Source organism: Colletotrichum spaethianum (assembly GCF_022836535.1).
Source record: "Colletotrichum spaethianum MAFF 239500 DNA, contig07, whole genome shotgun sequence".
NCBI classification, from domain to species: domain Eukaryota; kingdom Fungi; phylum Ascomycota; class Sordariomycetes; order Glomerellales; family Glomerellaceae; genus Colletotrichum; species Colletotrichum spaethianum.
In genome coordinates this window covers 805,055-829,423 of record NW_026054777.1, presented here as the reverse complement: position 1 = coordinate 829,423, position 24,369 = coordinate 805,055, and the positions used below count along the sequence as shown (strand labels likewise).

At 48.4% G+C, this 24,369-nt stretch overlaps 7 protein-coding genes across 7 annotated transcripts; 4 read left to right on the top strand and 3 right to left on the bottom strand.

The window, feature by feature from the left end:
- Positions 1-737: 737 nt before the first annotated feature.
- Positions 738-2,297, top strand: ColSpa_03654 (pantothenate transporter liz1; the record flags this gene model as incomplete). Its single annotated transcript, XM_049269866.1, has 1 exon — positions 738-2,297. The coding sequence occupies one exon, from the start codon at positions 738-740 to the stop codon at positions 2,295-2,297; it is 1,560 nt and encodes a 519-aa protein (XP_049125823.1).
- Positions 2,298-2,915: 618 nt separating this feature from the next.
- ColSpa_03653 (uncharacterized protein) lies at positions 2,916-4,178 on the bottom strand (the record flags this gene model as incomplete). The annotated part of the gene is made up of 1 exon (XM_049269865.1): positions 2,916-4,178. One exon carries the CDS (start codon positions 4,176-4,178, stop codon positions 2,916-2,918), a length of 1,263 nt encoding a protein of 420 aa, XP_049125822.1.
- A 2,994-nt stretch (positions 4,179-7,172) lies between these two features.
- ColSpa_03652 (uncharacterized protein) lies at positions 7,173-7,538 on the top strand (the record flags this gene model as incomplete). Its single annotated transcript, XM_049269864.1, has 1 exon — positions 7,173-7,538. The coding sequence occupies one exon, from the start codon at positions 7,173-7,175 to the stop codon at positions 7,536-7,538; it is 366 nt and encodes a 121-aa protein (XP_049125821.1).
- A 17-nt stretch (positions 7,539-7,555) lies between these two features.
- On the top strand, positions 7,556-8,405 carry ColSpa_03651 (uncharacterized protein; the record flags this gene model as incomplete). Its single annotated transcript, XM_049269863.1, has 2 exons — positions 7,556-8,249; positions 8,320-8,405. The coding sequence occupies 2 exons, from the start codon at positions 7,556-7,558 to the stop codon at positions 8,403-8,405; spliced, it is 780 nt and encodes a 259-aa protein (XP_049125820.1).
- Positions 8,406-9,238: 833 nt separating this feature from the next.
- ColSpa_03650 (uncharacterized protein) lies at positions 9,239-10,567 on the bottom strand (the record flags this gene model as incomplete). Its single annotated transcript, XM_049269862.1, has 1 exon — positions 9,239-10,567. One exon carries the CDS (start codon positions 10,565-10,567, stop codon positions 9,239-9,241), a length of 1,329 nt encoding a protein of 442 aa, XP_049125819.1.
- Positions 10,568-12,939: 2,372 nt separating this feature from the next.
- Positions 12,940-14,355, bottom strand: ColSpa_03649 (uncharacterized protein; the record flags this gene model as incomplete). Its single annotated transcript, XM_049269861.1, has 1 exon — positions 12,940-14,355. One exon carries the CDS (start codon positions 14,353-14,355, stop codon positions 12,940-12,942), a length of 1,416 nt encoding a protein of 471 aa, XP_049125818.1.
- Positions 14,356-21,835: 7,480 nt separating this feature from the next.
- On the top strand, positions 21,836-22,751 carry ColSpa_03648 (cytochrome P450 monooxygenase patI; the record flags this gene model as incomplete). The annotated part of the gene is made up of 2 exons (XM_049269860.1): positions 21,836-22,191; positions 22,247-22,751. 2 exons carry the CDS (start codon positions 21,836-21,838, stop codon positions 22,749-22,751), a joined length of 861 nt encoding a protein of 286 aa, XP_049125817.1.
- Between the last annotated feature and the right edge of the window lie 1,618 nt (positions 22,752-24,369).

The window sequence follows — 24,369 nt, the reverse complement described above, 5'->3', positions numbered from 1 at the left end:
AGTGACTGGACTGACTTGGTGCAGGACTAGCTACTTGTGCTGATTTGTGAACAGGCTTTGGCCACCAAGCACGCAATGATTGACAGCTCGGCTGAAACTTCGCGTTGCCCTCTCAATATATGTACCCAGCTTTCCCGGAAAGTGTGGGCGCGAACGCATGTTTTGGGGTAGATAAGTCCTTCCAGGTTCGCATGGCAGATCGACTACTTCTCCCCGTCGGCGCGCACCCGACGAATACCTTGCGGTTATGCTCCGACGGGTCACAGCATATAGCCTTGGAATGGCGACATTTCCCCCCACGGCCGGCAACAATCCCTGTGCTGGGATATCCCATGTCGAGCTTACGCACTCACGACTCGGGGACGTGCGTAAAGTTTTGACCATGGTTCGTCTGAAAAATGACAGAAATGTTGACGGCTGGATATGTATATGGCCTTTTGTTCCCGCATTCCACCATCCAAGATGGCAATGTTGCCATACTGAGTTGCGCAAGTGAAGCATTGCGAACGTCGGCGCCACCCGACACCTCGTCGGGAACAATCCGCTTCAAAAAGTTTTGGTAGAAGACGATCGCATGTTGGTGTCGGACCAGCAAGTTCAAATACGACTTAACAAAGCCTGCTTCCAGTGAAAAATTCAGCTCGGCTCACCCGCAAACTTTGTGTGATCATTCAAGGCGCGATCTCTGGAGCCAGAGAATTTGGCCGAAAGCTTGATGAGCATAGCAGTCCTTCAACATGGCGACGACTAACACCGAAACGGCGCCGGCGGACGCAAGTGCTGCGTCCACGAAGCCCTCAATCCCCTGGCTGGCAAATATTCACCCGTACTTCGAAGATGCCGAACACGTACTGGTGCTCAAACTCGACATCCTCCTCCTGACATGGGCCTTCATCGCAGGACTGATGAAAGACATGGATCAATCCGCGACAACGGCGGCCTACGTCTCGGGTATGCAGGAGGCACTCTCCCTCTACGGCAACGAGCTTGTGGAGTTCACCACCTACTTCTCCATCGGCTACGCGCTCTTCATCGTTCCGTCACAGCTCATTCAAACCCGCGTCCGGCCCTCCCTCTGGCTTCCATTCTGCGAAGTCGTGTGGGGCGCAATCACCCTAGCGACGTTCGCCGCCAAAAACGCGCGCACCGTATTCGTGCTGCGCTTCTTCCTGGGAGTTTTCGAGGCAACGTCGTGGCCAGGTATCGTGAACCTCATTTTCAACTGGTACACCCCTAGAGAACTCGGAAAACGCCTCGCCATATTCGGCGTCAGCAGTCAAGCGGGGAGCATGTTTCTGGGCATTCTCCAGGCTGCGCTGTACAAGAACCTCAACGGCGCCCATGGATTGGAAGGATGGCAATGGCTCTTTGTTGTCTCGGGCATCATGACGATCGTGTGGGGTCTGTACGGCTTTATTGTCATCCCCGATGCACCCACAACCACCCGAGCCCTTTGGCTGACGAACAATGAGCGTGCCCTTGCTGCCTCGAGAATGGCCAAATCTGGAACTACAACTCAAGAGATCGTCAGGGGAAAGGCTCTCTGGTCGCGCGTACGCAAGCTCTTCACTTCCCCTATTACATACCTCTTCCTGGCAGCATATTTGCAGTTCGCCTGGTCCCAACGGGCGAACTCATACTTCCTTCTTTACCTCAAGGGTCTCAAGGCTAGTGACGGAAGCGCGCTCTATTCGGTCTACACGGTCAACCTCATCCCACTTGGCGGCTACGCGATCTCCATCGTCGCCAATATCTCCCTCAACGCGTTGAGTGACTGGAAAGATTGGAGATGGCAGATCGCCGTCGGCGCCGCGCTATTGCAGCTTGTGGCAACGTCTGTTCTGGCGGCTTGGCCAGGGGGCAGGGGCACTATCATGACTTTCTACTTCTTGACATTCGCAACTGCGGCGTGGGGCTACGCGTTGCTTGCATGGCTCGCGATCATCTTACGCAAAGAGCCCGAAGCGCGTTCTGTCATTGTTGGCTTGGCCGTCACGTTGGTGTATGTCGGACATGCCACCATCCCGCTGAGGGCCTGGAGGACCGCCGACTCCCCTAGGTACCCCATTGGCTTTCCGTTGGCCGCTGCCTTTAGTGTGGGCAGCATTGCTGCGATTCTTGGGATGTTGTGGTATGTGCGGAAGTATCCTGACATCCTCGATTTTGGGCTCAACTGGAAGGTGTTGAGGGAGGCCGGAGATAGCGTGGCAAACTTAGATAAGGTCGAGGTCGATAGCCAGGATGGCGACGACGACCAGAAAAAGCCTGCCAAAGACACTACCAAGACGATTCCTTGATTCTATGGCCTTAAGTAGAACGAATATCACAGAAGAGCTACGCTACAAACTTGCTACATATCTTTTGTCGTTCTTATCAGTCCTTCGGGCAGCATGACTACTATTTCAGGATTGCAACTTACAGGGAGATTTACTTCCAAGAAGATAGCATAACTATTAAGCTACCGGGTAGATTGTATATGCGATGCCCTAAACCCTTATTGCTCTTCGTCAGGAGACTTCTACTCACTTGCTTTCTCGTTCAGTTTATATAGTCTGTGGAACTTCAAGGCATCTGTTGAACTCCTTTCTGGAGCCTTCTATCCGTCACAGGCCGTGTACTGACCTGCCAAATGCCTTCTATACTGACTTATATTCTGTTTCTTGCCCTGGAATTGATAGACGCCAGGTGTCGGAGCATGAAGAAACCTTGTCACCTCTGGCATGTAATACGGAGAGTTGGTCGGGTTGACCGCCAAAAATCGAGGACTGAAGCTTATAACATAGCGGTTAGGCTTTCCCCTCAGTCATGTGAAAAGTGTTGGGTTTAATGTGGAAAGGAACCAGATCGGATCCCACTTTGTAAGATGAGAACATGAATGAACAACAAGCAGTGAAAGTCTGACAGTGAGTTCCTTCTTAACTTTTACCATAGTTCTCATGGACCAGCGTCGAACAACGAGGATTCCGACCCAGACAGTCTCCATCATACTCAAAAACGTCTTTTGACTCAGTTGTGGGGAAGGAGTCTGTTGAACCCTTCCATACACCGGCGTCTTTCAACTCGAACAGCATCCGCATGACCTGCAAGTTCTCATCACGCTCCCATCTCTTCGCCTTTTCTATTCCAAGACCTGTTACTTTCTGGAAACATTGTGTAATGAATTCAAGCAAATACGAGAAAGCAACGAAGACTGTGCCCAGACCCAATAGCAGAGAAAGACCAACGACAGAGAAGTTAATCGTCCCTTGCGAGTCTTTGATTCTCTGTTTGTGGCACATACCCTCGTGTGCTAATTGGTAATCTTCTTCAGCCTCAGAGAAAACCTCGGTAGTCTCCCAGGCTTTACCGACCGTGCCACGCACGGCCAAGGAGGGACCTGACACGTATTCCAACATATAGTGTTGCAATTTGGCTAGGTTCTCGGCAAACAAAGATTCCATTTCGATCTGCCACTGATTCGATGGCAGTGCCATCTGCGTGAGGTCCGCAACGAGCTCTTGTGCCTTCAAGAAGCTTTGCGTGCGTGTCCAGATTAGATGATTGAAGGTTGAAGCCGCAAAATAGAATCCAATGCGGTCTACACTAGCCAGCTGGACTGCGTTGAGACCAATGTCTTGACCCCTAGCGCTGCGAATGGTCTCCGTCCCGCCTCGAGGCGCGGTGCAGACGCCGTTATTGGGGTTGCATATTCGATGTCTGTCCACACAAGCAATGGGGCTAACATAACGGTCAGGACGGTAGGCTACATCGCCATCCCCGAGCTCTATTGGAATATTAGCTCCAAAAACAGGATCGTTATTCGGCTCAAGATGGATGACTGAGTTGGGCGCGATGAACAACAGTGTGACATCTCTGTGGTCGAGAGCTAAAGCGTCTATCGGGCGCCAAATAGTATCGTTCGAATTGGCCATAGAGTGAATAGCCCAGGTCGAATAACTGGTTTTCATGCTCTCTCCATAAGTGTTATAGATGTAGGTGTAGTTGTTCGAGTCCATGTTCCCGTAAAAGTATTTGATGAGCACATCGTCGTCCCAGCCAAACTCCTGCGCCTCACTACCGTTCAAAAATCTCGAATATCCACGCTGGGTAACAAGAGGCGAGCATTCCGTCTCTCTCCAGTAGTAGACTCGATTGTGACGAGGCTCGTTGATGCCCAAGTGTATATGAGAGTCGATCATCCCGGTCTCCATTCGAAATGACCTGCTTCCCATGCAAATATCGTCTCCGAAGGGACATTCGACAGATTCGTTAGTCCAACGGATTGATGAGACAGGTAGTGTGCTGCACGATGCGGACGATGAGTCCTCATAACATTGCCGAGCATAAATAGAAGCCAGGGAATTGTCGTAAGCACTCTTTTGTTGGAGGGCGTCTCGGTCCGCCGGTACAAATATTCCGCAGTCTGCAGCGGCCAGTAGTCGGTAGCTGGTGGCACCATCGGAAATTTTGGAAGAGAATATGGCAGCAATTCCGAGGAGAAAGGCGTACAAGAGTCCACATAAGGCCCACGGGATAGTTCTGAGAAGCGGTCGTTTCGCATGTCCTCTCCAATGCCATGCTTGTTGGAGAAACAGCCACGTAGTGGGTATCGGAGCGGGTATGTTTCGGAGGATGAGTTGCCGCTGGTAGTACAGCCCGTCATGTTTACCATCAGCTGCAAGTATCTGGTGGCATATGAAGCTGAGAACACGCCAAAGTCTGGCAGCGATTACTGTAACAAATATTGCAATGAAGGCAAGGAGAAGGGCACCATCGCGGGCAGAAAGAGTGATTGTTGTACCACTGACCCTTCCAAGGCTCCAGTCGACCCAGGCACCAGTGTAAATCCGATAAGTCATGTTTCGATTTCTGACTTGAAGTTGGCATCGAGAACAACTTGAACAGTACTGTCAGGCTCTTAAGCCGGGGGCCCGTTGTAGGTTTCAAAGGGGGAAGGGGAATTCTTAAGTGATCTATCGCCGGGAATGAATAAAATTGCAGAGCAAGCTACCACGCAACAAGCCTTGTCTATGTTCGCCAAAAGCCCCACCTGAGCTTTCCCGTTAGATGTTTTCATCTAGTAGCATGCCAAAAGAGTGTGTGACCCTGCAGGTATTGCATGGTGCCGAGCCGCTATCTTCTGAAAGCTGAACTGTTGCTGCAGCCACCACAGTGCCAAGTTGCCTTGGCAGTGCAGGGTGGACGAATCGAGATGACACGTGAGGTAAAAAATCCTCCTTTCATATTTGGGGGATCTGCACGTCGCGACCGCGTAGAAGTCCATTCAAGTGGCACTTGACCTCCTGCTCCGCTCAAATAACTCATTTGGAAACTCATACATATGATGCTTCGAGGTGTAAGGGGAACTCTAAGTTACGGTTGGCGGCTTGTCAAAAAGCGGGATGTTGCCTTTCATGACCATCAGGTAGGGACACAGAAGACAGTGCCGTCGAGTATTATAACCAATTCAACGTTCTGAAATTTGCGAGCAACGCCTAATATTCTTGCTACTCTTCATGCTGTTTTATAGGTTATTGACAACATGTAAATTTCAGTAATGATGTATGCAAGGGAAAGGTACAGGAAATTCGGCACACTAAGTCGAGCGACCTGGATCACTTTGCAGGCCGAGAGCCGACTTCAGACATTGTGACAAAGCTTACATTATTCTTCTTATCATGTGTAGCTCCCGGGCTATTTTCTTGGCCTCGCGCAGAATAACAACGTATACTGATATGCCATGAGTAATCCTGAATGTCAGCTGAAATTTATGTTTCCTGTTTATGACTCCTACCGTTCTAAGTTGGTTCGTTCCATCAAAATGCATGTCATTTCTTTGGAGTTCATTCAGTGCAACAATCAGCAATAACGAAGTGAAATTCTGTACAGTAATGGAGTCTTTGCAAGATTTCAAATGCCGCCCAAGAGGGAGAGCTTGCCTACGTCAAGACTCTGCTTAGGACGGTGCGTGATGCTGAAGTGCCAGGAATAGATTCTCTGTGCGGCTTCAACTAAACGGTTTCGGGCACATATTATTGCTTTTGAATCTGGCTAGATTGCAAAGCGGTCGAATCACGATAAGCGGTTTCCGCTGAGTGACCAATAGTTCCTGTTTACTAGCCCAACTGTCCCGGTCTTTAAAGACATCTTCGGTGGCATAACTTTCTCATTGATAGGCGCGATCACCTTACTCAACTGATTACCTCAGGGTGACCGATATTCAGCTGTGACAATGATGCCTGAGATGAGCTTGAGATTAGCAGAGTCGGCTTAGGAGGGGCAGGCAAGCAGATCAGTGTCCAAAATTAATGCAAGTATTAGTGGTTACCTTCCTACCAATCTAGAACAATTCAACAATCCCCAAAGTCAGTTGAAACATATTGATGACAAGAAACCTGAATACTAGTAATAATAATCAAAAAGAGCGTCAACGGATACAAATGACTCACATCCACGAGCCGGTTTCCAGAAAATATAGGTTATACTGTTGCTCAGGCTGGTAGGGCAAGCTATTTTGGTTGTAGTGGCCGTAACCCGCTGGTAAGGAGACTGTGACTGAGGTTGGTAGCCACCGTGCTGTTTCTGCTGCTGGCTCTTTGGAGGTTTAGTATCAATAGTGCATTTTCACGTCATTGCAACTTCGTGGCGTAGCTCCGTACCAGTGGCGCATAGCTAACTTGTAGTCTAACAGTTGAGACGGTAGATGACTGACCGTGTACAGTATGTACTTAGTCAACTGGGCTCCCATAATAATGTTCTCTAACCTACTCTGTTCCTTTTTTCACCTTTTATCCAGTGATAAGCCCGGATCTGCCAACGAGCTGTCCCGGTTTCGTTACCGCGAACAAATATTGGGGCCAGTTGACCGAGTAGATACGGTATTCCAATTTGCTTCAATGACTTTGTGTGGCAGGTCTCATACGCGAGCTTGTACTAAGGCCGCCGTAGTGAGCGATCGACGATGCTAGGGTGTGGTAGTGCGGGATAATGATTCATGGCGCTCGGATTAGCGCCCAACGATGTGTGTTTATAACTTGCCTATAGTTACGATGATGACAATTACCATGTAAATACATATTTAGCAAAGCGATAAATACAAGCACGAGCTAAAACCTCGGTTTGTAAAGAAAACACACAGACTGCACCAAACCTGACACTGTTTACTGAATTACGTATATGCGATTTTGGAAATCATGACGAGCCTTATCGATAAGAATTTTCCGGCTGGGGACCTTTCTGAGCGCAACTATGTTCGATGGGATATTGAAGGTGTAGAGAGAGTTCCCCAGAATGAGGCAGAGGATATCCAGGCTGTCGCCAACTTAATCAACGAGCAGCAACGAAGAACATGGAATAAAACGCGACACGGGTATGGTGCGACCCATGCAAGGACACAAGGCATTGTAAAGGGCAAGTTCATCGTTCCGGATGATTTGCCAAAGCATCTAAAGCAAACCGAGCTGTTCCAGATTGGAGGAGAGTATCCCGCTGCTTGCCGGTACAGCTCCGAGCCTGGTGATCCAGGTCTCGATGCAAGTTCTCAACTTCATTTCATATAACCAGTTATTTCGCTGACATGTCCAAGGACCGCATACCGCAGCCCCGTGGCTTTGCCATGAAGCTGTTCAACGTCAAAGGGGAAATGTTCGAGGAGGGCAAAGAGTACCCAACCCAAGACATTGAGTTCAACAGCGCACCGACCATTGAACTCGTAGACGCCAAAACAACCAAAGATATCTTTGAGCTGCGACTGAAGTATAGCGACAACAAAGAAGAGCTTTACAAGCACCTTAAGGCACGTCCCGATGCAGAGCTTCAGCTGGCCCGCGACAAGGTCCGCAACTCTCATCTCGAGTCTACGCGTCAGTATTCTCAAACCGCGTACAGGTTTGGGGACTACATGATCAAATACTCCTTAGTACCCTCTAGTGAGACACAGAAGAAGCTGTACCATGAGACTGTGAAGCCCGAGCATGATGATGATATCTTGCAAACGTGGTTACAGAACTTCCACGCAAGCCATGATGCTGAGTATCTCTTCCAAGTGCAGTTGTTAGAGAACATGGATGAACAATCAGTCAAGTACGCAGGCGCGGAGTGGGATGAGGAGAAGTACCCTTGGCAGACTGTTGCAAAACTCATTGTCCCCCAACAAAACAGTTTCGACTATGAGAGGAAGAGGTTCTGGGAGGATTACATGCGAGTTGACCCGTGGCATGGATTGAAGAGCCTACAACCTCTAGGCAGCCCAAACAGACTTCGGCGCGTTGGTATGTATCTCATTGACAAACCACCTTACTCACACAGACTTCATTGAATGACTTTTGCTAACTATTGCAGTCTACGTCGCTAGTAGCAACTTGCGACGAAAGTTGAATGGAGTTAAGGAAGTCCACATTACCAGTATCGATGATATCCCAAATTAAGGGTTAAACTTGCCAGACAGAGAGTAAAGTGTTCGTTCAAGGTAAACGTTTCAATTGGCTTTGTTTTGGAATAAAGCACCCAAGATAAAACCAAAGTTGCAGTCCTACAAGGCCAGAAATAATGACGTACAGATAGATGTCTTGGGTACATATCACTTTTAGAATTTGCAACAAAGCTGCAAATCATATTCGAACCTGGTGACTGATACATACGTTTGGTTTGATTGGACGGATAGAGATATACATCTACCTAGCTTTTATACTGACTTGTCGCTACGTGCTGTGCGGAGTAATTAATCCTCCTAAACTGAGCCAGGTACGTCATAACTTCACATGTTGGAAAGCAACACAAGGCTACAGCCTACTGTTCTGCTACAACTAAACTCCCTTATCAATCGACTATCCTTTGCGTTGCCGGTTTTCACTGCTGCTTTGAGAACAATGCAGGTACGGGAGATAATATCAACATACACATGCAGCGCCTGCCCGTCAAAATACGGAACCGGCCCACGGTCTTTTACTCAAGCTGACAGCATAACAGAGAGTAACCAGCCTTAGCTTCACATGTGTAAGTTATCAAAACTAAGGTCTGGGTTGTATTAATTCCATCATGAGACACATCTTATCATTATCATCTGAAAAACTATGCAATAATCGGTCGAAATTCAAGCCTGATCAAACTCTTGTGGCAGAACAAACGCTGCACCCAATCTCAAAAATGTCGTGGAAAAATCATGCGAAGCAAAGGGTTCTGCCGTTATCGGACCCTGTACGTACGCCTCCGCTGCGCCAAAACTCAGTGAAAATAACCCCCATCGCCTAGAATCACCAACTCAAACCGCCTCAGCCTTGTCAACGTTTGCCTGCTTGTGCCGTTTTCCCACTGACACAAAGGTAGATGTGACCCGTGTCAGGGCAAGTTTTTCTTCATTGTCATCAGCCGCCTTGCGGTTGGCATTCCCGGTGATAAGCTCCATCTTCTCGCGGAACGAGTCGTCATAATGCGAGAAAACGGACGATGTGCGGTGACTATCAAGTGACGACCGGGTTGTGGTCATGCCCCCATACGAGGAGAAAGTGTCTGCTACTGACGTCGTGCGACTCCTGGTTGAGTTCGAGCGGGTGAGTGGTACCGGCTGCTGCTGTAGCTGTTTGCTCTCGAACTTGGCCAGCTTGTCCGCAACACTTCCCTGCATCGTCCTGAGCACAGGGAGATCGCCGCTGATAGTCGGCCTGTTCTTCTTGGACTCTTCGAGCTCCCGGATCCAGGCAAGGCGATCCGTTCCAAGGCGTGCTGATACTTGTCGGTTGGTAATACCACGCCACGGTGCTGATGCAGATGGTGGTGCGGACGGTGTCGACATCCCTGAAGGGTGTGATGTCGGCGCCTGTTGCCAAGACCTTCTCCGATCTGCTCGGGCATTTTCTGCAGGCAGCGAACTTGGTACCGTAATCAACAACGGCTTCGCTGCAGGCGTCGAATGGCGCTTTTCCGCGTGTTGCGGAAGCCCCTGCGGCTCAGCAACGGCATTGAAATTTTGGCGGGGCTTGCTGATAGGCCCTAAAGTGTTGATAGGGGCGGGACTCGACGGCACAAATGCGGCGCGTCGTGGCTCGCGAAGCTGCGCGCTGTTGGGCTGTTTGGAGCCCGAGCTAGTGAGAACTTGAGTACGAATGGGCGCAACAACGCGCGAGGTCGCAGGGGGCGGCCATGGCTTTGAGCTGTGTGATTGACCATGACTGGAGCTGATGATTGTTACGCTGGCGGTAGGGCTCGGTGCGTGTGCCGCATGGGAGGGAGCAAGGCTAGGACGACGTTCTTCGGCAGGGACCCTGCCGGGTTTGTTTACGGGTGATGTGATTAGTGATGGTGAAGACTTGTTGAGCGAAGACATGTTGACCACTGCGGGCGCAAGGGTGGTGGCCCTTCTGGCGAACATGTCCGCGATGGGCGTCATTGTCGAGGTCCGTTGAGGCTTCTGTTGCTCTGCTTCTGCTGCCTTCTGCGGCTGCGACTGCGGCGCAATGCGGAAGGCCTCCAGCGTCTGCAAGTCAATATCAAGGCTTGAAGTCCCAAAGTCTTGCACCTGGACTTGCAGGAAGGTCTTCGGACTCTCGTCTAGTGATGGTCGCTCGTGTTGTGGCTCCCCGATCATCGACATTGTTGTTTTCTTCGCCAATCCACGCCCGCGCCGCACAAAGCCCGACAGCTTCTCCCTGACGGACGGAAGCCGCCGCGGGACTTTCCAGTCGCCGCTATTCCGGTTGCTCAACATGTTGCCTGCTCGGATTTTCTTTTGGTGGTCATGTCAAGACGAAGATTCGCCTGGAGATCCAGTCGAAGGGGGATCAAACTGGAGATCACGTGAAGTAAACAAAATTGGCCAGGGGATCGCATTAATGCAAACGCAGGGGCCGTTGCGGATAATCCCTGTCTGAGGGACGAAAACGCTACCTCCGTACTAAAAGGGGCAAATGCACGCAACATTCCAGGCGTTCGTGTCAACACTGCGGCGAGTATTTTTGGCCAGCTGGCACCACTGGCCAAGCCAGCACATCAATCCACTCTTGTTGACTGGGGCATTTCCTACCTAGGTAGATTTAGGGGGCAACCCGACACATCCCGCACGGGGGTAATGCTAGTTACATATTATAATACAAATGCAACTATTATGCGCTTTGATAACTCAAAGTCTGCATCAGTATTGCTAACAAATGATGTTGTGTTCCTGGATGCGCTCTTCACCCCACCGTCGTGGTCTGAGGGCGGCGGGTCATTTGGTTGCACCTGAATGACAGCGTGGCACTTCACCACACAGTTCAATTTAGATGGCTTTACCCAGGTACTCATTACAGCCTGAACGCTTAGTGCCTCGCTGGATTACGCCGGCAATGAATTGGGTGAATGGGTAGGCAGGGCGAAATCGTACATGAATGAGGGGACGTTTATTATTGTCGTGTTCGTGCAAGCGTCAGCCGCCAACTGCCTGGCACCAATTATACATACACCATTAAATGGCTAGTTCATGCCGGTTTCCTTACCTATAACTGGCGTTATTACGCATACAGAATTATTGGTCAAACGTAGGTAAGTAGGGAGTCCATTGTAAGTATTGAGGAGTATCATAGATGAGTGACCAAAAGCGTACCGTCTATAGACATGGTGTGTGGGTTTAGGAATAATAATGTTTGACTTGTCTGTAGACTACGCCTCATCATTTGCTCTTTCATCTGTCCATCTGTATGCATGCTCTTTCCTCCCCCCTTGTTCCTCTACCCAATCCCTTTCCTGTTACTTTTGATTGTTTACCCCTCCATGGCGACCACCTTCTCCAGGATCCCTATTGCTTTGACCTCTACTATCACCATCGATACTTCTGCTATAACCCACTTACCTAGAACGGTACTCTAGTAAGCAATCAAAGTCCTCTTCAGTCAGGTCTCGTATATCCCTGCGATCGTCTGGCACAATCTTCGCCCTTATACGGCCCGCGACTTTGAATGCAACGACCGCCTTCAACGGTTCACCCAGTTTCTCAAGAAGCTTCGCTTTGGTCCAAGTAGTACGCGCTAGCTCAGGCCGAAACAGATCAGCATTGAGAGCCCAGGACTCCAAAGCAGCATTGATCATGGTGCTAGAGATCACGGTTAGTTCATTTTAAATATCAATTGGTTTTTATGAGAATTGGTTTGAGCGTGGACGAAACTTACATAGCGTCTTCGTAGCGTTGCAGCATAATGAGATGTAGAGCGCAACTGTAGCGCAAGTCCGCTGCCCGGTAGGAATGTACGCCCATAGATTCAACAAAGAAACGTAGCGATTTCTTGTGGCAATCGTAAGATTCGTCAAATCGACTTTGCAGTTTCCTGACATTTCCGAGAGCCTGGAAAACTCGTGCTATCCTATTCAATGTAAATATTAGCACGTGTCAACGCCCCCAGATCATCCTCCGTCAGAGTTGCTCATCTATCTTAGAATTGATCTTACCTCAATGACACAAGGCTCCCAGTTGACTCCCAAAGTTTCACACAATCCAGCAACACTTGTTCTGCTTCATTCAAGTCTCCTTGAAGCATGAGAGCCATCGCATAGTTGGCGTCCCTAGACTGGAGATGCATAATTCCTAGTCTCTTTCGTATCCCCATCTCCCGCCTGAAAGCTCCGATAGCCTCAACCAACTGCCCATTCTGAGCATAGCCGATACCCATCTCAGCGTAGGCATTACCGAGACGCATGTCCACAAAGTCAGGGCCGATGCTTTCGCACACGGACTTTTGCAATTTGAGGGCAACTTCTTGGTGTTGACGTCCTAGCTTGTGCGCGTTGGTGTCGTTGTATATGAGGCCAAGGCAATAGTGGATGCTGTATAACACACTGTCACTGTCATCACCTGGCAAAGATTCACATATGCTTTGTGCAGTGTCGAAAAACCCATCAAAGCCTCGGAGGCGGCCCTTTTCATGCTGATACCTGGTAAGAGCATTAGGGTTCTAGATTTCAGATGAACTAGAGGGGCCTGAGTGGTTTTTTCACTTACCAGGCGGCGTCGGTCAACAGCGCGGCAAATCGTATTTTAGTGCTATCGCTGCACTCAGACGCTAAAGGCCACAGCTGCTTCAGTCGTAGAATGTGAGGATATAAAGCCACACACAACGGATAGCGAGACAATGAATAGCGGGTGTCGTATACTTCGTGCTTTAATATCAAAGAGGGCTTAGTGGGTGCCGGCATTGCTTGCGGCCAGATTTGCCATAGCAGGTTGACCATAGTCTCGAAATTGGACTGCATCTCTTCATTGCTCATACTTGATCTGATGGCATCTTGAACCAAACGGTGGACCGAAATGTGATAGTTTGAGAGCTCGGATGTTTTCTTGTCTCTCCGTACGAGTGATGACTGTGACAATTCAGCACGCGCTTCGTTAAACTTGGGTCTCGTGAAGTTAGATGAAGCAAACATCAGGACTGCAGCATCGAAGAGAATGTTCTCCTGTATGATATCGGGATCCATGAACAATATCAACTTCATTAGCCCTTTTGCCTCCGCAGTCAGCTTTTCGAACGCCCAAACAGTAGCGATACTGTGCTTGTATGCCTTCGTGCTCGCATTGTACTTTGTGTTGTACAAAGCGATCCGGTGTTTGTCCTCTTCATAGATGGATTGGAATTCGCTTAAGCTCAGGTCTTGCCGACGGATGATCCCAGCCATCTGTGCTATCGCAAGAGGCAGTCCAGCAAGACTCCTGGAGATGTCTTGTGCGACCTTTTCCGGATCCTCCTCAGATACTATGTCGGACCCAGTGAGTTTCAAGAAGAGAGCGCCACCGTCAGCGTCACTTAGCGGCTCTAAGTCTAAGCCGGATGAGTTTGAAGAATAAAGTCGCTTTGCCAGCGGGTCGCGACTAGTGATCAGGACACTACCCGATCCCTCGGGCCAGTAGTCCCCAAGTAATCTAGGGTCATCGGCGTTGTCGAAGATGAGAAGCCAGGATGCATCGTTACCACCTGAAGCTGTCGAGCTGATGTCTTCGGTGATCGTCGTATCCCCCTTCACAGGATTTGCGAGCCATCCCTTGACCAGAGACCGCGAAACGATTTGATTTGTAGCCTCCTCTGCCGTTTCGAGACCTAGTTTGACCGAAATGTCCAGGAAGCATTGGTCCAGCTTGGCAGGTTCATCGGCACGTACCCAAAATATGGCGTCAAAGTTGTCTCTATTTCTCGAGGCGAATTCGGACGCGATCTCAGTTTTACCCATGCCGCCAAGCCCACAGAGAGCGAACTGCCGTAGCCCAGGTTGAGAACCTTTGCTTGTGCCCTTGACTACTAAGGCTTCTTGGATTGCATCCAGGATCCTCTGTTGCCCAAAAAAGATGCGACCAGGATCGTTAGCGTCCAGTATAACGCAAGGCAGCTTCACCATGGATTTCTTGGAAATGTTGTCCTGCATTGATGGTATTATCTCGAATCCTTGATCGCTGGAACCCGCGGCTGCTCCACCGCTTGAGTCGCGAATGTTGTCGGACTCTCGCTCTTCTGTTGCGATAACAGTGAGAAAAGAAATTACTTGCGCCAATTATCCAAAGTGATGTACTAACCAGAGATGGAATTCGAAATACTGTACACTGGTGAATAGGTACTGGTGGTAGCGTATTTAAAATCCACTATCGAGAAAGTAAGTCCAACATGCTTTCCTCCTAGTCTACGTGACGGGGGCCGGCCCTACATGCTGCTAATCTGGCGACAACGACCTGCATGGCTTCATTCAATGCTTCTCGTACAAAATTCTCAAGCTTGTTCTGATCGGGGCTGCCTGCAAGCTGTACCCTAAAAAGTGCTGCATGTTCAAGAGGCAAGCTTCTGACAGTCTCAATAGGGGAGTTGGTTGTGCAGAGTGGCGCATCGGTCAACTGAGCGGAGGTGAGAGACAAACTTAGCCAGGCAACGACGATAAACTCACCAGTAGATTCTTGTTTTTTAATCTACCGAGGTAAACCTTCGTCTTCTTGCTTTCTGAAAGGCTCAGCACTGGTGCTTGAATGTTGACGTCTTCAAACCGATCGGCGAGCTGTGTTAGCATGGCGGCTTCTATGGTGACTCGATGTTCAGAAAGGTTTATGGGCTTCCTGATATTGGCGGTACTTGCGAAAATGGTAAGCCATTTAGTCAGTGTATCCAAATCTGTAACGCCTTTGTGCGGTGTGCCCAGGAAAACGATGCCCGCAATGGAGCCAAGGATGGACTCATAGCGGTACGTCTGCTCATGGGCGATGCAAAGAGCCTGCTTCAAGACAAGACCTCCGAGGCTATGACATATTGCAAAGAACAGCCGGGGGTCGCCTTGAGGACGAGATTGGACGTGAACCAACTGGTTGAGCAACACGTCCCCTTGCACCAAGAATTGCTGGCTAGACAATTCACTCTCGTTCAAAGAGACAGAATAATCAAATGCTAGGACTCGTGCGTGCTTCAAGGTCCCCGGGAGTACTCTCGACAGCCATTGAGGCGAAGAGAAGATCCATTCATCTGGCTTCGCGGTTCCAACGCCTGGAATCAGCAGGATGCTAACGAACAATCAGTCAGCCTTTTCTTTTTTTTATTTAAAAAGCGAGTGCGCCTAAATACTTACTCAACATCTGCCTGTTTGTCGCCTGTGTCCAACAGGACTCTCAGGGAGCCAGCTTCTGGAGTCATCTAGGCGGCTTGCTTGAAGTTGTCTTGGAGCTCACAAAACCATTTGAAGCTGGGAAAGTTAATGCAATGGGGAAATTGATCAAGAGAAGCTGTGAGGGCTCGGCCGGATACCCTACATTGGTTGAGGCATACCAGATACCCCGCACTGGACCTATTGAGGTGGTCAGGCTGGCGCAACGATTGGTGAGCATGTATGATAAGCATTGCCACTTGTGAACGAACATTGCAGCCTGTATGGCCAATGACCCTCCATATCTGGTTGCTTGCTGGTCTCAGCATCAGGCAACCAAAGTCAGGTGGTTGGGGTCCGATGACCAGGCAAGCAGGCAACCTCCCAACACTTCATGCATAATGCTATGTGGCGTCTCTTCTTTCTCTCCTTTTTTCTTTCTCTCCTCTCTACTTTTCCTCTTCTCCTTGGTAAAACAGCATCATGTCGAACCAGTATTTGGCTCCTTGGGAAGGCAAGGGCGAAAATGTCGTTGAACACGATCAGCCAACGTCGGACTTTCAAGATCCTCTTGCGGGGCAACAGCCGCGTCTGACACCAGACTCGAAATCTCAGCGTATCCAGAAGACATGTATTACACCTTACTTTGCATGATCAAAAGTACCTTTGGATGAATTTGCTGATGGAAAATGCAGTCGACCCACGCGAATACAAGCAAGCGGTTTACGCTCATTCTCAGCGATCTATTGTGTCATCCAGCTTCCCTGGACGCAACTACGCAGCATTTGCCAACTGGCTCATACGCCCGACACCAGTTGCGTCTTCCTTGGTTGCAGGAGCACGAGTCGAGGATGAGCACAAGCTCATTGTGATACATTATCTTGACAATTACGAGCCTAGCCGAATCCGGAGTTACACCACTAACGATAAAACTGGGTTGCCAACGTCACGGCCTCTTCAAAGAAAAGGTCACTTGATTTTTTTACGCGGGTTTCTTACCCCTATGTGGATTGCCGAATTAGGGAGTAGATATCGGATCGACCCCGAGTTCTTTTACCGCCATCTGGACTTCTATGATGCTTCATCCCATGGCAACTGCTTTAATACACCATCGCTGCTGAACACGACGAACAACATTATTCACATAACCGTGACCACTATATTCACCGATGCGATGCCTTACTCTACCTCCAATCTATACGACAGTTCTGTTGGACATCGAGGGTTGATACAAGATCAATTGTCAAAGTACAAGAGAAGCCTGCAAAAGTCTGCAACCTGTGGGGATTCTATTGTACGAGAATACTCCATCTTAAGCGATCGATATTCAATCATGGAGCAACGTATTTCCATATGTGTTGCAGAAGATGGTGATGGCTGGGCAGGTACGTTTTGTAGATAGCCAAGGCGTCCTTTTGAGAATGGCTAACTAGGATATAGGACTTCTCTGGATGGACATCGGTCGAGACCTTGACAGGTCTGCCGCTGGACCTTGGAATCATGATATAGGCCGAAAGACAGGTACTAAAGTAACTGCACTACCTGTGGTTCAACACCACCCTAAAATGACCTGGAGGAAGCTAGGCGACGCTGGTGCCTCGTCTCGTCCGCCCATCTACCCCTTATCGCAGCCGGGCCTGCCACAATCGACATCCACTCTTCCCTTGGAATACCAGTCTTTGCTGTCTGCATTAGACCTTTCTAAGAGGGCCGAGTCAAACCCTCTACATGCGTTGGTTCCCGTTTTTGCTCACGCTGCATTTTCTGAGGTTGCTTTCTTGAACCTCATTCATGACTTGTTGGACAAATTAACAGAGCCAATGCCATTGGACGACTTCCGAAATGATACATTCGAGGCCCTCCAACACTTGGAGATCATTCTAGAGCGACACTCAGCCCAAATACGTCAATGCATTAGGTCAATTAAGCTTCTTAGTGAAAAATGCCAGTTTGTTCCCCTTCCGAGCACAGATGCTCATGTTAATGACCGCAAAAGTCATTCACCGCAACGTAGTCCCTTCACAGCAGAAGGCAGAGAATATACAGTATATCAAGGTTATCAACAACAAGTCACATCATTTTCTGTCTTAGGGATACTTCAGGATCACGAAGATCTTCAGGAACGCTGCCTGAACCTTTTAGCACGAGTTAATTCAGCTAAAACTACCGAGATGAACCGCGCAATGATACTGGAATCGCGACGCGCGATTGAGCAATCGGAGAGGACAAAGAAGCTTACTCTACTGGCGACTTACTTCATCCCTCTGACCTTTACGGCTACGCTCTTTGGGATGAACTTCGACATATTTGGGCAAAGCGATCTTCCCTTATGGTGGTACTTGGTTTTAGCGGTACCTTTTACGTTGTTGACGCGTATGCTTTACTCTTTGGATCTACATAGTCTACAGTTCGTGTATATGAGGTTGCTGAATCTATGGAAGCCCTCGCATGTTAGTTGATCATGTCATAATCCAAGAGTTTACAAAGTGCAACAAATTCATCTACTTATGCACCACAGAAACATAGTTTTTAGAGTCAGTGGACTTGAGCCTTACAGAACGAATAGCAGGCTTATCCCGCTTCATGAGTTCTGGCCTGGATACTTGTTATGTGACGTAGTTGGACAGAACGACTTCGGGAGAGAAATGAGATCCCCGCACCCTTCTCAGTGAGACCTCGCCCTGGAGTCCTCGTCGGGACTCGAGGCAGATAGTTTGGAAACCAGAGGACAGCGAAGATACGATCTCAGCTCGAGATGAACTTTGGCGCAGGCGGTCTGCGATGTCGAGAAGCAGTGTTTGTTCGCGACGTATTGACCTGTGACAATCAATGTGTTGTTGTCTAATTGCTAGGCAACGAATCTACCGTTTGAGTCGAGCTATTGTGGTCACAAGAATGAAACCTCGATTGCAATACATTAGCTAGTTATTGCTCGAAAAGTTTATATAATTTATCAAGCATCATATGGTAGTGAACTCTACTAAAAGTGAAAAAGATTCATAATTGAATGTAAAATCTTACCATTTGTTGTAGATACCAGCAACGAGATCAAAAATTTTCTTGAGAACCCTAAGAATACTGCCCGTAGAGTGGACTCGATTATACAAGCCTTGTTTGCTCTAAGGCCTCATATCATCTCCTACGAACTGACGAAGTCATGCCAAAAGGAACCAAAGAACTCTGTGTCTCAATATTAAGCTTATCAGCAGAGGTCAGGAAGCGGAAGACAAAGCTTTGTGTTTTGAATAAGACATGAGCTAAACCTGCTCTCAAGGGTCACAACTCTATAGCTCTGTACATTGTCCCTGTTGCATGCTGCTGCAAAAACAGACTCCTTGCTGCTCTCGGCTACAAACTCTGTGATCACTTGAGAAGTGGAGATTTTCTTACCTGAAATGTAATATTTGTTTCAATACGGTCTCTGAAAACTATCTAATATACATGAAGTAATATGCCTCAAGTTTAATCATCTCCTACTAAGCCATCTCGTCACAATCGTTCATCCGCCCCTAGGTAGGCTCCTGGTCATCTGTTATCGAGAACGTTGGCTTTGAAGCCGCAGTTTGATAAGGTTCTATCTTCTTTGTGATCTTTATTCCGTCATTAAGTTAATAAAAAAGTCGATGATTATACATTCAATGCCCAGTGCTTTCGAGTGTCGACTTTAAGTCACAATTAGTCTTGAACACTTCTTAGATTTCCGAGAGCCAGGAAAAGGTCAGTAGAAGTGTAGAAAGTCTCCTGGAATAATGCATATGAATCACGTATGTATTCTTTTATGTTAGAATAGTTGTTGCTGATTCCAGAATGTCACTGTCTGCCTGAGGTGATGATGCGCCTTCATGAAATCATATACTACGGTCTTGCATTTCGGTCTTCGGGGCTTCTTGAACCTCAATTGGCTGCCATACGAGGATCTGTCGAGAACTCACTAGTCGGTACTCGTAGACCTGAAAACTTCGAAATTGATGTTCAATCGGGCTCTAAACCCACGTATCAGTCTCAACCCAACCGAAACTATTTGGTTCCTCATTCATGATCTGTCACGATTTCGTTGTGGTGTAAGTCGAATCTGCCTAAATAAGCCGCCTTCACTTCCCACTTATTAGCGGCCTCGCAGTGAAATACACTTAGGGGGTATGGGCCACTTCTAATCTTATGACCCTAGTGTGTACAGCAGACTCTCAGCGATATGATCTTTGAAATGTACTAATACAAATAATATGATTGGCCACAGGTGATGTCTGAGGCCTTGGCTGTAGTGTTTGAGCTGCAGGAATTGGTTAAAGTACTAGATTGGTTCCTATCGGCCTGTGTATGTCATCATGCGAAACTTGCCACGACATGTAGTACCAATTGCATTGGGCATATACCGTTGCAACCCTACCGGTTGCCTCAACAAGGCCTAGCCAATCACATTAACGGCGTTTATGGCCTTTATGCAACCGATACAAACACGGCTCAATTTCGCGTCCTCGCACTGAGCGACATTCTGAGATTGGCTATTTAAAATGTACTAATTTGATTTGGGTCACCGGTGAACCTGTGGGGTCAGAGACATGTGGGTGCCTGGACAATGCAGACAACCCGAACCAGCGAGAAATCGCTTTGCTCCCGCTCCCCTATTTCTAATACTCGATTCAGTTCTCATGGTCGTGATTTTTTCTAGTGTCCGTCACTCTGTCTGCCCACTCATCTGGAAAGCTGAACACTGCAAGAATAGTAAAGAAGAGTATGTCCTCCAGGACATGTGTGCAGCAGTACTTTACCAGTAGAGCGACCAAACAACACACGGGCTTTGAGAATGAAATACTTGTCGAAGTTTGGACTGACCTTCACATGGTAAACAGGCAGCCGAAGATATGGCACCTGCAGGAAGCACGGAGTGTCGACGCCCGACAGAGTGCGTGTATCTACTTATCTTTCTTACAGACTATCACGAATCAGACCAGGCGACTCGAGTGCTGGAATCTGTAATCCAGAGATCGACTAAGCAGTCAGCGTAGCCAGCATCTTGCATTCACAGCAATCACATGCATACGCCCTGAGACAACCATGGAGCCAAGATTATGCTCGAGGCAGAACGATGGAAGTTAGGGTGTCATTCATACCCCGCACTTTGCAGTACCCCCAAGTCAGATGGACCTGCTGTATAGAGCAAAGATCGTTGTAGCTGGTCAAGTAGGTTGATATCTTATAAAGGTAGCCACCGTGTCTGTTGCCCACTCGTTCAGGCGTAGAAATAACGAGTTACGAGTGTGCAGAAACCTACCTCATATGTTCTTGCGTCTTGCCTTTGAAAACACTTTGAAAAATGACGATAACACCGACCGGATTGCCTTTTGTGGCTGGCTATGCCTCCATCATCTGGATCATACCAGCTATCCTCCTCGTATATAAGATCCTGACGTTCGGCAGCAGAGAGAAAGGTCTCCCACCTGGTCCGCCTACGGTTCCCATCCTCGGAAATGCCCATCTCATTCCATCGAAAGGATTCTACTCCAAGTGGGTCGTCGTACTCAGAAATCTCGTAGATGTGCACTAATCAGTCGCAGACTCAAGGAATGGAGCGACCAATATGGCTCCGTTTATTCAATCAAAGTGGGGCGTAGTACCATGGTCGTGCTGAACGATAGACGTGCCGTCTATGAGCTTTTGGGTCAGAAGGGTGCCTGGTTCAATGACAGACCGGTTGATCAGCAGATTACCCTCTCAACTCAGGGCGAAAACATAGCCCTGATGCACGAAGGCCCTAAATGGAGAGCGGAACGCAAAATCGCGTCTTCTTATTTCTCGCCAAAGAAGTTGGACTCTGACTTGAGACCCGTACAAGAAGCTGAGTATGTTTGAATTACGATTAGGAAATGAGCTTGCAGTTAAGAAATAGAGGTACTGACATGATAAAGGATTGCCCGACTGATGTCCGGCTTGCTGGAGAGGCCTGAAAACTTCCGGCAGCTCATAAAGCGAACTACTGCTTCAGTTGCAAGCATCACGATATATGGCCATCTGGCAACTGACTGGGGAAGTTTCTGGGCATATGTATGTTGCGATGCTTGAACTCGGAGATCTTCACTGACATTACTAGGCCGTATATATAGCTATGGAAGCTGTATTATCCCCTGTGATTCTCTATTCGGCCCTCAATCAGGAACTAACCTCGGCATAGATATCGAAAGCCATCGAGCCAGGGAGTTCTCTCCCAGTGGACCAATTTCCTATCCTTAAACTTATCCCTGATCGCTGGAACGAATCAGCGCGACGTGGCAAGGAATTTTACATTACCATGACTAATATTTGGAACGAAGCTCGCGACCGAGTAGAGAGGCGCCGCAAGAATGGTGATAAGCGCGATTCTCTCCTCGATAAGCTCCTGGATGAGGAGATCAAGTGCGATGTGCCATTCTCCTACACGGAATTGAACAACTTCCTCGGGGGTGTCCACATGGGTGCTTCTGATACAACAGCCACTGCAACACTCACATCGATTCTCTTCCTCACAAAGCATCCAGAATTCCAAGAAAAGGCTCGAGTTGAACTTGATCGTGTGTGTGGGACTGAGCGGGTTCCTAAGTGGACTGATTTTGATGACTTGCCATACATAAACTGCATCGTGAAGGAGGGATTACGAATCAGGCCAGTGTGAGTGTTTCATTCCATGTTGTTACGGCCCCATACTTACACAAACATCCATCAGTATTCCAGCTGGCATCCCCCATTTTGCCAAGCAAGACCACTGGTATGATGGCATGTTCATCCCGGCCGGAAGCACCATTTTTGTCCCTGCGTACGCGCTCAACCATACCAGTGACTCGTCCTCAGACCTCTCCACTTATAACCCGGACAAGTTTATTCCACAAGCGAGTAAGCTCGCACCTGAGCTAGCTGCTGCCTCACGATATAATGAGCGCGACCACTACTCTTACGGTGCTGGACGGCGCATTTGTGTCGGTCTGCACTTGGCCGAGAGGACGCAGTGGCGTATCATTGCCCAAATCCTGTGGGCATTCAAGATTGAGCCAGTTGTGGGAGCAGACGGAAAAGCGATAGAACTGGACACGAGCTATGCTGCGTATGAAGAAGGGTTCTTGCATTCGCCAAAGGACTATACCGTGCGGTTTGTGCTTAGGAGTGAGAGACATGCCGAGGTTTTAAGAAAGGAATTTGGAGATGTTGAGGGGTTTCTGCGGCGGTGGGAGTAGGCTGGGGGCAGCGGATCATACTTGTGTTCGATTCTTAGATTGGAAGTTCCATTTCCCACTTCGAATACTGCTTGGTTTAAGTTTCCTGCTTCTCACAGGCTAAAAGGCTGCATCATTGCTTTGGTAACTGGTTTAAGATACGCCCGAAGTCTTCTGCTGATGGGATTTATCTTTCAGTATTGATTCTGGGGAATTATGATGAGATTTTGGTTAGATGACGGCTTATGTTCTAGTCTCATGTCACCCTTTACTGGTACTAATGCGAGTCTTCTGTTATCTTGCTAAATGTAAAAATCACTTCTCACTCATTTCTTATCTTATATATTCATTCTTTTACCAATCTGGTGGGAATGGAACTTCAATTAAGGTACCACTCGGGTTCCATTCCAATTTAGCTTATAGTTGGTTTGCCTGTTGTAAGCCAAGAATACAAGTCAATACAAAAGAGTCAATCTTCTGCATTCGCGGAAAAGTTTATTAGTCGTCGGAACTAGGTATTTGAGTTGACGTTGGAAGATTGTTATGCGCAAATCGATGCGTGCCACCTCCCCAGAGTGTGTTGCTCACGAAGGCTGAGAAAGTCGCAATGGAGAGGCATAATTGACGACGAGATTCGCATGAAAATTTGAGAGAAGGAGATTCAGCCCAATTGATTCCAATGGAAAAAGCTGTTATACAAGAGTAAGTTGCTATAATAACTTCAATCTTCGACTCTGACAGCGTCGCGATACGAAGCTCAAGGCTACCACAAACATTATCATAACCAACGCCAATCGCCCCGCCGCCTCTTGGATATGGCCGCCTTTCCGTGTAGTCTCTTATGGTCCTCACTGTTTGCACCGAAATTTCGAGGGTATTGCACAGAGATTCGTCCGAGTATGGTGCTGTTCTTATTGGTTGTACCAAAGTCCGACTGGGGTCGGAGGAAAGGGGCTGGAGAACTACAACGACACCGCCGCCTTTGACCCCAGACATTGTCATCGCCACCATTAACCACCTCTCAGATCCTAAGTTCCATCCGACATCACCACTAAGAGAAGGTAGAGAAACTTGAGAACATAGTAGCCGACCAACGCCATAATCTTTATGAGACGGAACGCAAGGTTGTTGTAACGGGCGAGTTGGGGATGAGGCATTGAGAGCGAGAATTCTTCCTTCTAAAGACCCTTCCAATAGGTTGAACCGATACACTGTTTTGCTACCCTCTGGTAAATCCCGACGACTTCTTTCCTTCGCCGCTCCCAAAGCCGAAAAGGTCAATGCTATTCAGCTCAAGCCTTGCTGCGGCAACAAAAGCTGTATTTGGTGTTTCGATTCACAACGAGCCTAGCTTTTCCAAGGGTGCTATACAGATCAGGCAGAGCAACTGCCTATGGACAGAGAGCATGACGATCAAAGAACTACTCATGCGAGAGTTTCGTCAAAGCAGCCCAAAAGATCAGCATTCAGGAGGGTTTTAAGAAAGACTTGTCTCACTACGAAAAATGACCCAATATGCGGATATCGAGGTTGTGTGGACCAAGCATTTACCAGATCACTTGTTACTCTCATACAATGAGAGCAGCTAGGTCTTGAGTATTTTTTATCTGCTCTCATTTATAGAGGCTACCTACGTGGC